This window comes from Dendropsophus ebraccatus, chromosome 14 (genome assembly GCF_027789765.1).
Source record: "Dendropsophus ebraccatus isolate aDenEbr1 chromosome 14, aDenEbr1.pat, whole genome shotgun sequence".
NCBI lineage: Eukaryota > Metazoa > Chordata > Amphibia > Anura > Hylidae > Dendropsophus > Dendropsophus ebraccatus.
Window position 1 is genome coordinate 16513392 of NC_091467.1, and position 13545 is coordinate 16526936.

The following is a 13545-nucleotide window of genomic DNA, read 5'->3' on the forward strand; positions in this document are numbered from 1 at the left end:
CTGTCTGCCCGCTCCGTGCAGCGGGCGGATACAGCTGTATCCCAGTTTTCCAGGCGTTCCTCCCGCTGGATCCGCCCGCTGCACGGAGCGGGCAGACAGCGGGAATCCGATGCCGAGCGTTCGGGTTCAGCCGAACCCGAACCTCGGCGGGTTCGGACCATCCCTACCTAGAAGAGGGGTACTTTGGCAAAAAGAAAATGTAATTTTCAAATCAACTGGCTTTAGAAAGTTATACAAACTTGTAAATTACTTCTAATTAAAATCTCCAGTCTTCCAGTACTTAGCTGCTTTATGTCATGCAGGAAGTGATGTATTTTTTCCAGTCCGACACAGCGCTCTCTGCTGCCACCTGTCTAGGTCAGGAACTGTCCAGAGCAGTAGCAAATCCCCATAGAAACCTTTCCTTCTTTGGACAGTTCCTGACATGGACAGAGGTGGCAGCAGAGAGCTCTGTGTCAGACTGGAAAGAATACACCACTTCCTGCAGGACATATAGCAGCTGATAGAAGACCGGATATTTTTTTTAATAGAATAATTTACATATCTGTATAATGCTGGATTTACATATCTGTATAATGCTGGATTTACAAGTAGCGATAATTCGCCCAATCGTACGATTTCGAAGTAACGATTTTTTTTTTATAACGATCAGCATTTAGACGGAACGATATTTCGCACAGAAAAATCATTTTGCGATCGTTTAAGCCTATCTCGCACATAAGTTAAATCGGTGAACGACTGTTTACACGGAACGATCTGCAAATTTTGCGAACAACTATTTAAGAACACGTTGTAAGATGAAAATGAACGATTTCTCGCTCGTCGTATGATCATTCGCTGCGTTTACACGTACGATTATCGTTCGAATTCGATCGTTATCGTGCAAATTTGAACGATAATCGTTCCGTGTAAACGCAGCATAACTTTATCAGTCAATTTGAAAACATTAACATACAGGTAGATTGCTGAGGTCAAGAAGGATGGGAGCGGCACGGGATGCTGATACCTTTGTACTACTAGAATATGCTATTGCTTTCTGATAGGTGGGACTCCAGTCGATCCTAACAATAAAGGGGCATACTGCTACATCCCTTTAAGAGTTCTCCTTTATAGCTTGAAGTGCCACTGTGCAGTGAAGGGGGTGCAGCCCTGAACTAGAAATGCTAACCTTTCATTTTCAGGATTGCGAGGCTCTTTACAGACCGGCACCAATGATCAGAAAGTGATCCCATACTTTTGTGATAGACAGTATATTGTGAACTTTTAAAATCCCTATAAGAACCAGCTAAAATGGTGCAGAGATAGTGGACTTAAAAAGGGCAATATTTAAAATTGTGTCCATAGCCTAAAATAAGTAGATCTGCATTTTTACTGATCCCCAGCCATATTACTATGTTCATCAACTCATGTAGTCGGTAGTCATGACTGCTGTGTATAGCACCAGGGCGCTGAGCCCTGTGTTCCCTATATTACATCTATAGGAAATAAGACGGCTGGAAACATTTATGAAAGAAAACATACGTTTATTACACGAAGAAACAGTTTGTTCTTTTTTTTTCTAAAAGAATAGTAGAATTAGGTTTTTCTTTATAACTCAAAGCAAACAAGACTTCTTTTACTTGATATCAGACAAGGGGGAGGCTTCCTGCAGGGGGGTCTCTTCCCCCAGGCTTTCAGAGCTCTCCCTGTGGCTGTCCATCTGGGATGTGCTGGAGAGGCTGCTGTTCTTCTGGAGGATCGCCTTCAGTGTGGCCAGCGACGCATTCGTTCGGATTCCTGTGGGGTCAAAATGGGTCCGACTGACTAAGAATCCGGCTTCTAAAAGGTACTGCAAGATTTTGTTTAATCTGCAATGAGAAAACAGAGGAATGTTTAAAAAAAAATTCTAGAATATATAGATAGATAGAATCTATATCTCAAAGCAATAATGATGAGAAAGTATCAGCTAACACCAAGGAAAAACAATAAGAGCAGAGAAGGTGGGGGGGGGGGGGGGGGTAGATAAGACATACATAGGAGGTCAAGATTAGAGATGAGCAAATTTGCAGCCCTAAGGAATCCAGGAAAACATGGATACAGCCATAGTCTATAGACTGTATCCATGGACTCAGGGCTGCATCCAACTTCTTTAGCCGGCATTCAAATGCTGCACGCTTTCGTCTGGCTCGATGTTAGCACATCTCTAGTCAGTAGCTAGTGTGAACACTGCCTGAGAACTTACTTTGGAATGTTCAGTCCTCCAATGGTATGCCTATGAATGCTGTAATAAAATGGAGGGTGCTCAGTGCGGGCATCACTCTTCCGTCGCTTAGGTTGATGTGTACTTGATTCTTGACTTTTCCTTTTCCCTGAATGGGAATTAAATAAGACGACAGAATCAGCCAAAATAATGTTTAAGGTTACATTGTCACCTAAAACTCTTCACAATTCTGCCCCTTATACATCTCCTCCCTCATCTCCACCTACCATCCTTCCCAAGCTCGTCGTTCTGCTATTGATCTCACACTAACTACTTTCATAATCAGAACCTCTCACTTCCTCTTCCAAAACTTCTGCTGCACCAGTTCTCTGGAACGCCCTACCCAAAGACATCAGACTCATTTCCGACACCTACAGTTTCAAGTCTGCCCTAAAGGCTCATCTCTATAGACACATTTATAACATTCCCTAAACTCGTTTTCCTCCCTGCTATCCCTTCTCCGTCTACTCTATAACCTCTTTGGTGCCATGTACTTTCTTGCCTTCCTCAGACAATGGCGTGTGACTGGCTTGCCCAACCACCTATAGGCACTTTGTCCTCCTAGTCTGTATGCTCTTGCGAGCAGGTCTCTAACTCACTTTGTATCTTTATTTTATTGTATAATGTGATATTAATATAACCTGCTGCGGAACCTGTTGGCGCTACACTATTATTATTATTATTTAAGGCCACATACATTTCCATACGATATAGTATTTAACCCTTTGAGGACCAGGCCCAAAATGACCCAGTGGACCGGGCAAATTTTGATCTTAGTGTTTCCGTTTTTCCCTCCTCCCCTTCTAAGAGTTCTAGCACTGTCAGTTTTCTATCTACAGGCCATGTAAGTGCTTGTTTTTTACAGGAATAGTTGTACTGTGTAATGGCGTCTTTCATTCTCCTATAACATGTATGATGGAATCCCAAATATATTATTTATGAAGATATAAATTGGTGAAATCGTAAAAAAGAATGCAATATGGTAACGTTTGGGGGGTTCCTGTGTCTACGTAATGCACTATATGGTAACAGCGACATGATACTATTATTCTATAGGTCAGTCCGAACACAACCATATGCAGGTTACACAGATTCTCTAATGTTATATATATTTTTAAATGAAATCCTTTTTTTCTCTCCTCACCTTCACGACGGCACCATAGGAGGATGGGTTGTACCCTAGGGACAGGAAAAAGCACGAGAGGTTAAAAGCCCCTCCCCTTCCCTCCAGCACCAGTGCTTTTTCCTGTCCTGCTAGGGCAGACACGAGAGGGAGGGATCCGCGTGAAGATGAGGAAAGATCCCCCAAGAAGAAAGAAGATTAAAGGCGAGGGGTCGATCGGGGCCTTCGGTCTCCTTCCTCCCCCGTCCTTTACCTGAGGGTCCGGCGTCTTCAGAGACCTCGCTCCCGGAATCAGATACGGTGCGCGGCGGCCTGCGGCAGCAGTCGGCAGTGCGAGGGGTCCGGCGGGCTACTCTCCTACTGCTAAACGGGTCCGGCGACTTCCGGATGTAGGCCGCAATCTCGGCCTTCAGCCGGAAATACGTCAGCCGGACGACATTCCGCGCGCACACCGGAAGTGCGTCATAGCACTTCCGGGCCGGCGCCATCTTTAAAAAGACAGCGCGAGCGGACCGAATCGTCGGCATGAAGATGGATTCCTCCGCTTCAGAAAAGACTACCTCGGCGGTAACCGTGAGTAACCATATTACAGTCACGCTTCCGTGTGCCGATCTCTGCAATACCAGTGCGCTTCCAATGCCAACTCTGCATATGGGGCCTACTCGGGTTCTGGTCTACACATCACCTGGTTCACTCTGCTTACACTTAGTCACCAGGGGATAAAGTTATCTCACGTCTATCTGGGTGCGTAGAGAGATTCATGATGAGATTATACTCACATAGATTCTTGGCTCTCATATTTATCTAGGAGTCTAAAGAATCTGCTGCATCTACTTCTACAAAGAAAAGCAAAGCAAAGTTATGTGTATCCTGCAATTGCAGGATTCCATCTAACTACAAAAAGAACATCTGCGCAGGATGTATTGGAGACATTATTAAAAAAGATAGATCTTCCTTTTTGGAAGACATAAGGAAAATGATGAAGGACGAAATAGCTGCGTCCTTAGCCAGAGAGCCAACTATACCCGCTCAGGAGATACCTTCTACTGTGCCTCAGGCCGCTGACCCTCCGGCATCTCTGCCAGTGGAACCTATTATCAGGGATACTTCCCCGGCTATCCCCCAGCCCAGGGAAGCTGTATCCCTAGCACCGGCTTCCATGGAATCCGAATCACCTATGTCTGTGGCGTCCTCCTATAAAAGAAAGAGACACTCTTCAGACTCATCCTGTGAATCTGGTCAGATCCCTGAGAGTCTGGATCTGATATCAGATGAGACAGAATATAAAGAGGAGCATAAAAAATATATGTTTTCCTCGGATCACACTCTGCCACTTCTCAGAGCAGTGAGGAGTGCTCTTGGATTCGAAGAAATTCAAGAGGAAATACCGGCAAAGGACCAAATGTTTCAGGGGCTTAGACCAAAGAAAAGATTGGTCTTCCCTGTACATGACACACTCCAAGCCCTAATTATGGATGAATGGTCGGACCCCGAGAAAAGGTTACAGATCCCGGGTGAGATCAAAAGACGTCTCCCATTTAGTGACACAGACACAGAGAATTGGGGAGAAATCCCATTAATTGATGCCCAAATGGCCAAGGTGACAAAAAAGACCCTCCTGGCATTTGAGGATTCCTCACAGCTCAAAGACCCAATGGATCGCAAAGCCGAGAGCTTGCTCAGAAGATCCTGGGAGACAGCGGCATACTCTATTAAAAACAACATTGCATCCACATGTGTAGCAAGAGCCCTACACCTGTGGATAGGACAACTAGAGGAACACTTAAACAGTGATTGCTCTAGGGAGAGAATCATTAGCTCTCTACCACTACTAAAAGATGCAACCGCTTTCCTTTCAGATGCCACGGCAGAATCAGTAAGATTCGCTGCGAAAGACGGGGCCTTGACAAACGCTGCACGCAGGGCCCTCTGGCTAAAGAACTGGACGGGTGACTCCACATCCAAAGCTAAACTATGTGGAATCCCCTTTAAAGGGAAATACGTATTTGGTTCCGCATTGGATACAATTATTGAGAAAAGTGCGGATAAAAAGAAGGCTATTCCAGAGAGTAGAACGCCCCTGAAAAAAGAACAGTTTAAAAAACCCAGATACCAGGACTCCTATAGGGGCAAAGGTAAAGGGGGTCGCTGGAGTTATCCTAAAGGGGGCAAAGGAAAAAATATTTTTTATAGCCCCAAGGCCTCCCAGGATAAGCAATGACGCTTGTCCTGTAGGGGGGAGACTGTCGGAATTTTCACAGGCCTGGGACACTATCACAGACAACAGCTGGATCCTAAATATTATCAGGGAAGGGTATCAGATAGAACTAACTCACCCTCCCCCAGAAAGATTTGTCATCTCCCGACAGTCTCCAGGTCCCCTACAAACAGAAATGGTGGCAAGCGTACTAAATCTCCACCGCATGAAGGTCATTTCTCCTGTTCCCCGAGAAGAAAGGGGCTCAGGCCACTACTCAAGCCTTTTCCTAGTAAAAAAACCAAACGGTACATACAGGTTGATAATAAATCTCAAACCACTGAACAAACAGGTAAAATATTTAAAGTTCAAGATGGAATCGATAAAATCTACTACCCCACTCATAGCCAAAAATGCCTGGATGATCTCTCTGGATCTCCAGGACGCATACTATCATGTACCGATTCACCCGCAATCTCAGAAACTTCTGAGATTTGCACTAACAATAAACACAAAGATATGCCACTTTCAATTCAGGGCCCTTCCCTTCGGGATATCGTCGGCGCCCAGGATCTTCAGCAACATCATGTCAGAAGTCGTATCACACCTACACATACAAGGGATAAACATGGTGGCATATCTGGACGATCTGCTAATAATAGCAGAGTTGCAAGAGAGGATCTTACAAGATCTACAGACCACCCAAAATCTACTCCAGTCCCTAGGGTGGATCATAAACACAAAAAAGTCGGATTTTATACCATCCCCCCGGAAAGTTTTTTTGGGGATCCTCCTGGATTCCGACCTGCAGATGGCGTTTCTCCCAGAGGAAAAAATAATAAAGATAAGGGAGAAAATCCAGAAATTCAAAACAAGGACATTTCCTTCTGTCAGGGAGGCAATGTCTGTTCTGGGGTCTATGACAGCTTGCATCCCGGCAGTCCCCTGGAGTCAAGCCCACTCCAGATCTCTACAGGCTCAGATACTAAAAATCTGGGACAAAAGACCCACGGGCCTCGAAAGGACCTTTACTCTTACTCCCCAGGTCAGGTCTTCTCTGAGCTGGTGGCTTACAAGACGGAACCTGGAAAAGGGAACAGAGTGGAACCCCCAAACAAAACAAGTAATGAGGACAGACGCAAGTCAGTCGGGTTGGGGTGCTCAGGTAGGAACGAAGATCTTTCAGGGTGTATGGGATTCAGAAACCCTGAAACAATCTTCAAATGTGAAGGAACTAAAAGCAGTCCAGACATCCTTGATATCTGCTCTGGATATCTTAAAAGGGACTCATGTGCATATCCTGTCAGACAATATGACAACGGTAGCCCACCTTCGACATCAAGGCAGCGCAAAAAACAACAGGCTATGGAAAATCTCTCAGCAAATATTCTCCTGGGCAGAGATTCATCTGTTATCCCTTTCAGCTACACACCTGAGAGGAATAGACAACATACAGGCAGATTTTCTCAGCAGAAACACAATTCACCCGGGCGAATGGTGCCTAAACAACCAACTCTTCCTGCAACTGGTGGAACGCTGGGGCAAACCGCAGATAGATCTGTTTGCCACCAGGCAAAATCGGAAAGCAGAAAAGTTTTTCTCTCTGAATCCTGCAGATCACCCTACCGGAATAGACGCACTAACACAGAGATGGTGCTTCAAGATGGCTTACGGGTTTCCACCAATCCCACTAATTCCCAGGGTGCTCCAGAAGATACGGGAAGGGAGCCTAAAAATAATACTGATCGTCCCGTATTGGCCGAGGAGAGGTTGGTTTGGCCTTCTAAAGTCTCTGGCCTTGGAGGAACCGATCCTTCTCCCTCAGTCTCCAGACTTGCTGTTCCAGGGCCCAATACTACACCCGGAACCTCAAAAAAGAGGATTTTTTACTCACCGTAAAATCTCTTTCTCGTAGTCTTCATTGGGGGACACAGATACCATGGGGTATAGGCTGCTGCCACTAGGAGGCGCTGACACTAAGAAAGAAACAAAGGAAGTGACTCCTCCTGAGCAGGATATACCCGCCCACAGGCACTGAGGTAAACCAGTTTGTGCCAGAGCAGTAGGAGAAGTCAAGAACAGGTAAAGTAGGAATAACACCAAAAACTGAGAAAACTACCATACCGATGAAAAACCCAAAAGAAAAATGGGTGGGTGCTGTGTCCCCCAATGAAGACTACGAGAAAGAGATTTTACGGTGAGTAAAAAATCCTCTTTTCTCGTGCGTCTTATTGGGGGACACAGATACCATGGGACGTCCAAAAGCAGTCCATGGGGTGGGAAAGATAACCGCTAGACAAGAGCGCTTGGCGAGAAGCCACAAAATAGCACCAACACAACCATCAAATAGGAATAGAGCAAGGGTTGATGCCGAATGCGTCAGAGAAAACCCCGACAGGTCCGCGGCAAAGGAAAGCGGGTCTAGTCCCTGGAGCAACGTGCTGCACTGCAGAGTGGGTTGTGGCCTTCCTAGAAGCCAGCAACATGATGTAACATTGAGTCCAACAGAACTAGTAGGCTAGATGTGGGGAAAAAAGCAGACGCCCAGCCAAGTAGGCGACCACAGGCGGCAGGGACTTACTCTGAGGTAGAACAGAAAAAAGGCAAATACAACCATGACGGGAGAGACTGGAAAGTGTTTCGTGGCACCTAGAGGCCTAAGGCGTCAAATAAAGGAGAAGGACTGAGAGTCTCTCATAGAAGGTGCTACATGAGATGCAGGAGAAGCTGCGTCCCTGACTATGGAGCAGGGAAGAATGGCCAGGCTGGAAGCTCCATAGGCCTAGGAGTACAGTCTTCACTGTGAAGAGAAAGCCATGGCCTATGACATGAGTTACCCCATCTGAGAAACACATACATGTTAATAAGAATAAAGCTTTCCAAGCGTAATGCAGTCCAGGGAAAGAAGGAGAGGGAGAAAAGAAAACCGTGATCTGAATCTTGAGCAAGTTGTCCGGAAAAGAGTACAGTAGTACCTGGTACCCCGCAGTGTCCGACAGAAAAGATGAGCAGAGGAAGCCGGTAGGCTGGGAAAAAAACAACTCTATGGGCTGTTAAAGCCTCAGAAAGGAGGTCGATCATATAAAACACTCCGCTCCAAGGAAGCCTAGAGGTACTCGAGAGCATGGAGTCAAAGAAGAAAACCGTCGAGGGAGGTCGAGGTAAGGCTTATAGGCACGGGAGTTGTCACAGGACAATGGGAACAACAGTTAATACATAGACTAGAGTCCATATGTAGACTAGATCTAGAAACCAACGTCTCAAAGGGTGAGCAGAGACGTTGCTTGAGAAAGGAACCTTATGCGGGATCCAATGGCCACATTGAAGAGATTAGCGGATCAACCAGCTCAACCGGATCCCTAGGCAATTGGAAAGGCGAGAGCCAGATGCATTCTGGTGGACAGAGCAACAGGAAAACAAGGGGACTTTAATGGTTAATGAGAAAAGATGATCGAGAATTGGCAACTTGCCGAACAAATGAAGCCTGGCCAGAATGCAATAGGTTCGGAGACGATAGAGCCTTAGGTAGGGCCAGACATGGGCCAGTGAACAACCCTGTTTGCAAGTAGAGGAAATCTTTAAGGGAGAAGTTCTCGAGGACTCCACATGGGAGACAAGATAAGGGAGGGGGACCGGGAGTCCCATCTGGAGAGCATGGCAGGTCAACAAGAAGACCAAGGACAAGCAAGTCAAGCAGGAGTGCTCATAGAGGCCAATGAGGGCTGAAAACCCACACCTGCCTGTCGGAAGAAGCAATCTCGGAATAACAGTCCTCTGGAGGACTGTAGGATACCTATTATACTAAATATTCCATCCTCACGGAGGAGAGAAGGACTGCTTGAAGATTTCCTGACTGAGTAGTAAAAAACCAAACCTAGGATAGGGGGGGTCATGCACAACAGTGTGCTACTCCAGAGCGTAAGAATAACTGTGTATGCGGGAGCACTGCAAAACCCTGAACTGAGAACAACAATGCTTCATAGTCAAAATGGCCAAAAAAAAACACTTGGAGAAGCTAGACCACAAAGGGACCATACACCTAGGCTTAGGACGGTAGAGAAACAGTACAGGCAGTAAACAGGAATCCTTACCCTGTGAGACTGCAGCTGCCTAAGAGAGAGAAGACTAAATACTAGCCATGTTGGCCATAGGCAGATGCAGAAGGAGAAGTCCTAAAGCAGCACTGTGAGTCATGTAGGCAGTCGATGTCCTACATACACCAGGGGTAGAAGAAACCCTTACTGTTTTACCTGAGGAACCGAGAGGCCTCACTTCACCCAGATCAAAGAGAAGAGGCAATGTGGCTGGTGCTGACCAAGGACAGCTTCCTGAAGTAGAGCACCATGAGACAATAAGAACAAACCTCGCTGAGGGCCATCCGCAGTATAGCAGAGGGGACGGTCTAGGCAATACAATACTACTACTGTTACCAAGCCATACTACTGGGTAACAGCCAGTGAAACAAATGCCAAAACATGGTAGTTATGCCCAGATGAAGGACAGAAGAACCACCCTGACAGTACCAGGATGAAATAGTGACTGTACCTATATGCTGCCGGCCACTCAGAGGACCAGAGTATGACAGTACAACAGTCCAGAGGCAGGTAAAGCAGGGGGTTCTGTACCTTGTGTAGTGGGACACGTAGCAGGATGCTCGGGCTTTAGAAAGGATACGGCCCGAGAGGAATAAACCAAGGTTACACTGCCCGAGAGCAGGTAATGAGACTTGCTAGTGGAAACATACAGAAGACGAAATGGTATGGTAACAAGTTACCCTATGATGATCCCCTGAAGTGACAGGCACCGATCATGGGAGTCCTACGAGGATGAAAGGTAATATACAGGGTAACACGAGCAGAGTAGCTGCAAGCAGTAAGTAACCAAGGACCAGCATTCAAGAGATACAAATCCCTGGACTGGAAGCAGGTAATGTGCCTGGTCAGACCTGTAAACTAGACAAGCAAACAGAAGCCTACAGGGTGTGCTCTGGGAGCAGGGAAGAGAACAGAACTGTGTCCCAATGTAAACGAGAACTGGACACAAGAAATGCCAAGCATCACCACTATAATGCACTATAATGAGTGGACCTGAAGAAGGTGTATTACATCGTGTAACAGAATACCACAACCTGTGCACACCGAACTACAGGTAATGTAGTTGGAGCCATATCATGCAACAGAGGGCAGAGCTCTGAATAACCTTGTACCACCACCTGGGAGGTGATAACGTGTCCAGTTCTATGTCTCTGACATCATGTAGTAAAGGAATCTATGTCATGAAGATGAGAGGCAGGTCTGAAGCACCGCCCGCTAAGGGGTGATGTGAATGACAGGACATGTGTCGTGCTTGTGACATCCTGTAGCAGAGGGGGTAGCTCTGAGTAACACAGGAACAATGATTGGCAATGGGTGATGTGTCTGGTCCCATAACCTGTATGACCAACCATGTAGCAGACGGTTCTCCTGGTTGGGAAACCGTGTAGCAGAGGGTTCTGCTCAGAGCCCAGATACACCGCCTGGAAACAGGTAACGTGTCTGGTTCCGTGTACTTACCGTGACACCGTGTAGCAGAGGGTTCTGCTCAGAGCCCAGATACACTGCCTGGAAACAGATAACGTGTCTGGATCCGTGTCCTGCTCGTGACACCATGTAGCAGAGGGTTCTGCTCAGAGCACAGATACACCACCTGGATAGCGGGTAACGTGTCTGGTTCCATGAACTTCTCGTGACACCGTGTAGCAGAGGCTTCTGCTCAGAGCACAGATACACCACCTGGATAGCGGGTAACGTGTCTGGTTCCATGTACTTCTTGTGACACCATGTAGCAGAGGGTTCTGCTCAGAGCACAGATACACCGCCTGGATAGTGGGTAACGTGTCTGGTTCCATGTACTTCTCGTGACACCATGTAGCAGAGGGTTCTGCTCAGAGCACAGTAAGCTCCGTCTAGTAGTGAGTAACGTGTCTGGTGCAGTGTCCTACTTGTGACACCATGTAGCAGAAGGATCTCACTGAGGACACAGAAACACCGTATGGTGATGGGGAATGTGTCTGTGCGTATGTGGTTGGAGGGGAACCAGAATGTGTATATAAGTATTAATGTAATCTTAAATATATAAAATCTGACACAGAGGGGTCAACCAGCAACAAAAATGCTGGATCTGCAGACCAAGGGTTGCTGGAACATTATATGGAACATTGGCCATAATAAAACATGATGCAAGCCATTCTTATATATGTAATGGTGTAATAACCACTTCCACCAGTAGGTGGCAGGAGAAGCTGCTGGGAATAGAACAGTGTGTGTGGTAGCTCTCCCGGGAGAGAACACGCACACACACACACAGACACACGGCAGGATGCTGCAGTCCGCAGCACCCGAAAAGGGGCGGGGCAACCCGGGAGGGGGCGGGGCATCACAGTGAAGGCTCCATAGAGTTAAAAAGAACAAAAATGGTGATGCTGCGGCCCTTACGGCATCCGAAAGGGGGCGGGGCATCCCACAGTAAGTCCCAGCAACTTAAGAAAAATGTCAGGATGCTGCAGGCTGCGCGGCTCCCGAAGGGGGCGGGGCCTAACGGGAGGGGGCGGAGCATCCCGGGGTGCAGAATCAGCCACATAAGATACAGGGCTGGATGCTGTGGCCCACGCGGCACCCGAAAGGGGGCGGAGCCTAACGGGAGGGGCGGGGCATCCACAGTGCAGTAGTGCAGGCTCAGCAACCTAAGAAAAATGGCGGGGTGCTGCGGCCGACAGGGGGCGGGGCCTAACGGAGGAGGCGGAGCATCCTCCAGAGCAGGTACTCCAGACATAGCCACAATAGGGAAAAAAGGCGGGAAACTGCAGCCTGCACAGCACTGACAGGAGTGGGAGACCCCTCACTGTACACCCCATGGCACCCAGAGAGGCACCAGTACAAAATAAAATGGAGGAGGGGGCTGGCCTGTTACTGACTGAGGGGAGAGCCACAGAGGTACAGTGACCCTGAGGGAGTGGAGCATGGGGAGATGGAGAAATCCCTGTGTGAGGAAAGCATGGCCCGGGGGTTGTCTATAAGAATACAATGGTGGGCAGGGGGAATATACTCACCAGGTAGGAGCCCATACTCACCATTGCTGTCTTCAGCCGGTGGGTGCCTCACCTTACGCGCCAAGCTCTGGGGGGCGAGGCGGGAAGGGGCTGTGCGGATACAGAGTCCGCAGAAAGGCGACCAGACAGTCAGACTGATTTGGTGCCATGGTGTCACGTTGCCGGCCGGTGGCAACCCGAGGGTAGACAGTCCATCTATATTTATGGTCTGTTCCCTGGTCGCATAGTGAGGGGATCAGGGTGGGTCTAGATTACCCACCGTGCCCAAGAATCCATAGAACCTAGAAGGAAAAAGAAAAACCAACTAACTAAACATAAAGGAAGAAACTGGTCTGGAGAACCCAGACCTGTGTCTGCCTCCTACTGACACTAAGCTAAACTGGTTTACCTCAGTGCCTGTGGGCGGGTATATCCTGCTCAGGAGGAGTCACTTCCTTTGTTTCTTTCTTAGTGTCAGCGCCTCCTAGTGGCAGCAGCCTATACCCCATGGTATCTGTGTCCCCCAATAAGACGCACGAGAAATTCCATCTATCTGCCTGGATCCTGAGGAATCAATGTTAAGGAGCAGAGGATTATCAGAGACCGTAATCTCTACTCTGATGAAAAGCAGGAAAAGGGTAACAGCAGCCATCTACCTTAAGGTATGGAAGGTCTTTTCCTCCTGGTGTGAAACCCCTCCTCCTTTTCCAGCAGAGCCCAATATTTCTCAAATACTGGACTTTTTGCAATCAGGACTATCAAAGGGCCTCAAACCCGCTACACTAAAGGTCCAGGTCTCTGCGCTCTCAGCGATCTATGATATAGATTTAGCGAATCACCGCTGGATAAAAAGATTTATTCGCGCTGCCTCGAGAATAAATCCAACAGTGCAAAACATACATCCACCTTGGGATCTAAAC

General features: G+C 47.5%; 1 protein-coding gene across 4 annotated transcripts in view; it reads right to left on the reverse strand.

Annotated features, from left to right (window-relative positions):
* Positions 1-1502: 1502 nt before the first annotated feature.
* Positions 1503-13545, reverse strand: part of TRMT1L (tRNA methyltransferase 1 like) — a 30730-nt gene continuing 18687 nt past the window's right edge. For all 4 annotated transcript variants that reach the window (XM_069952094.1, XM_069952092.1, XM_069952091.1 and 1 more), the window contains exons 17-18: positions 2222-2348; positions 1503-1847 (exon numbers count right to left, since the gene is read on the reverse strand). In XM_069952094.1, the coding sequence (XP_069808195.1) occupies positions 1616-1847; positions 2222-2348 (359 nt within the window). In that variant the 3' untranslated portion in view covers positions 1503-1615. The remainder of the gene's footprint in view (positions 1848-2221; positions 2349-13545) is intronic.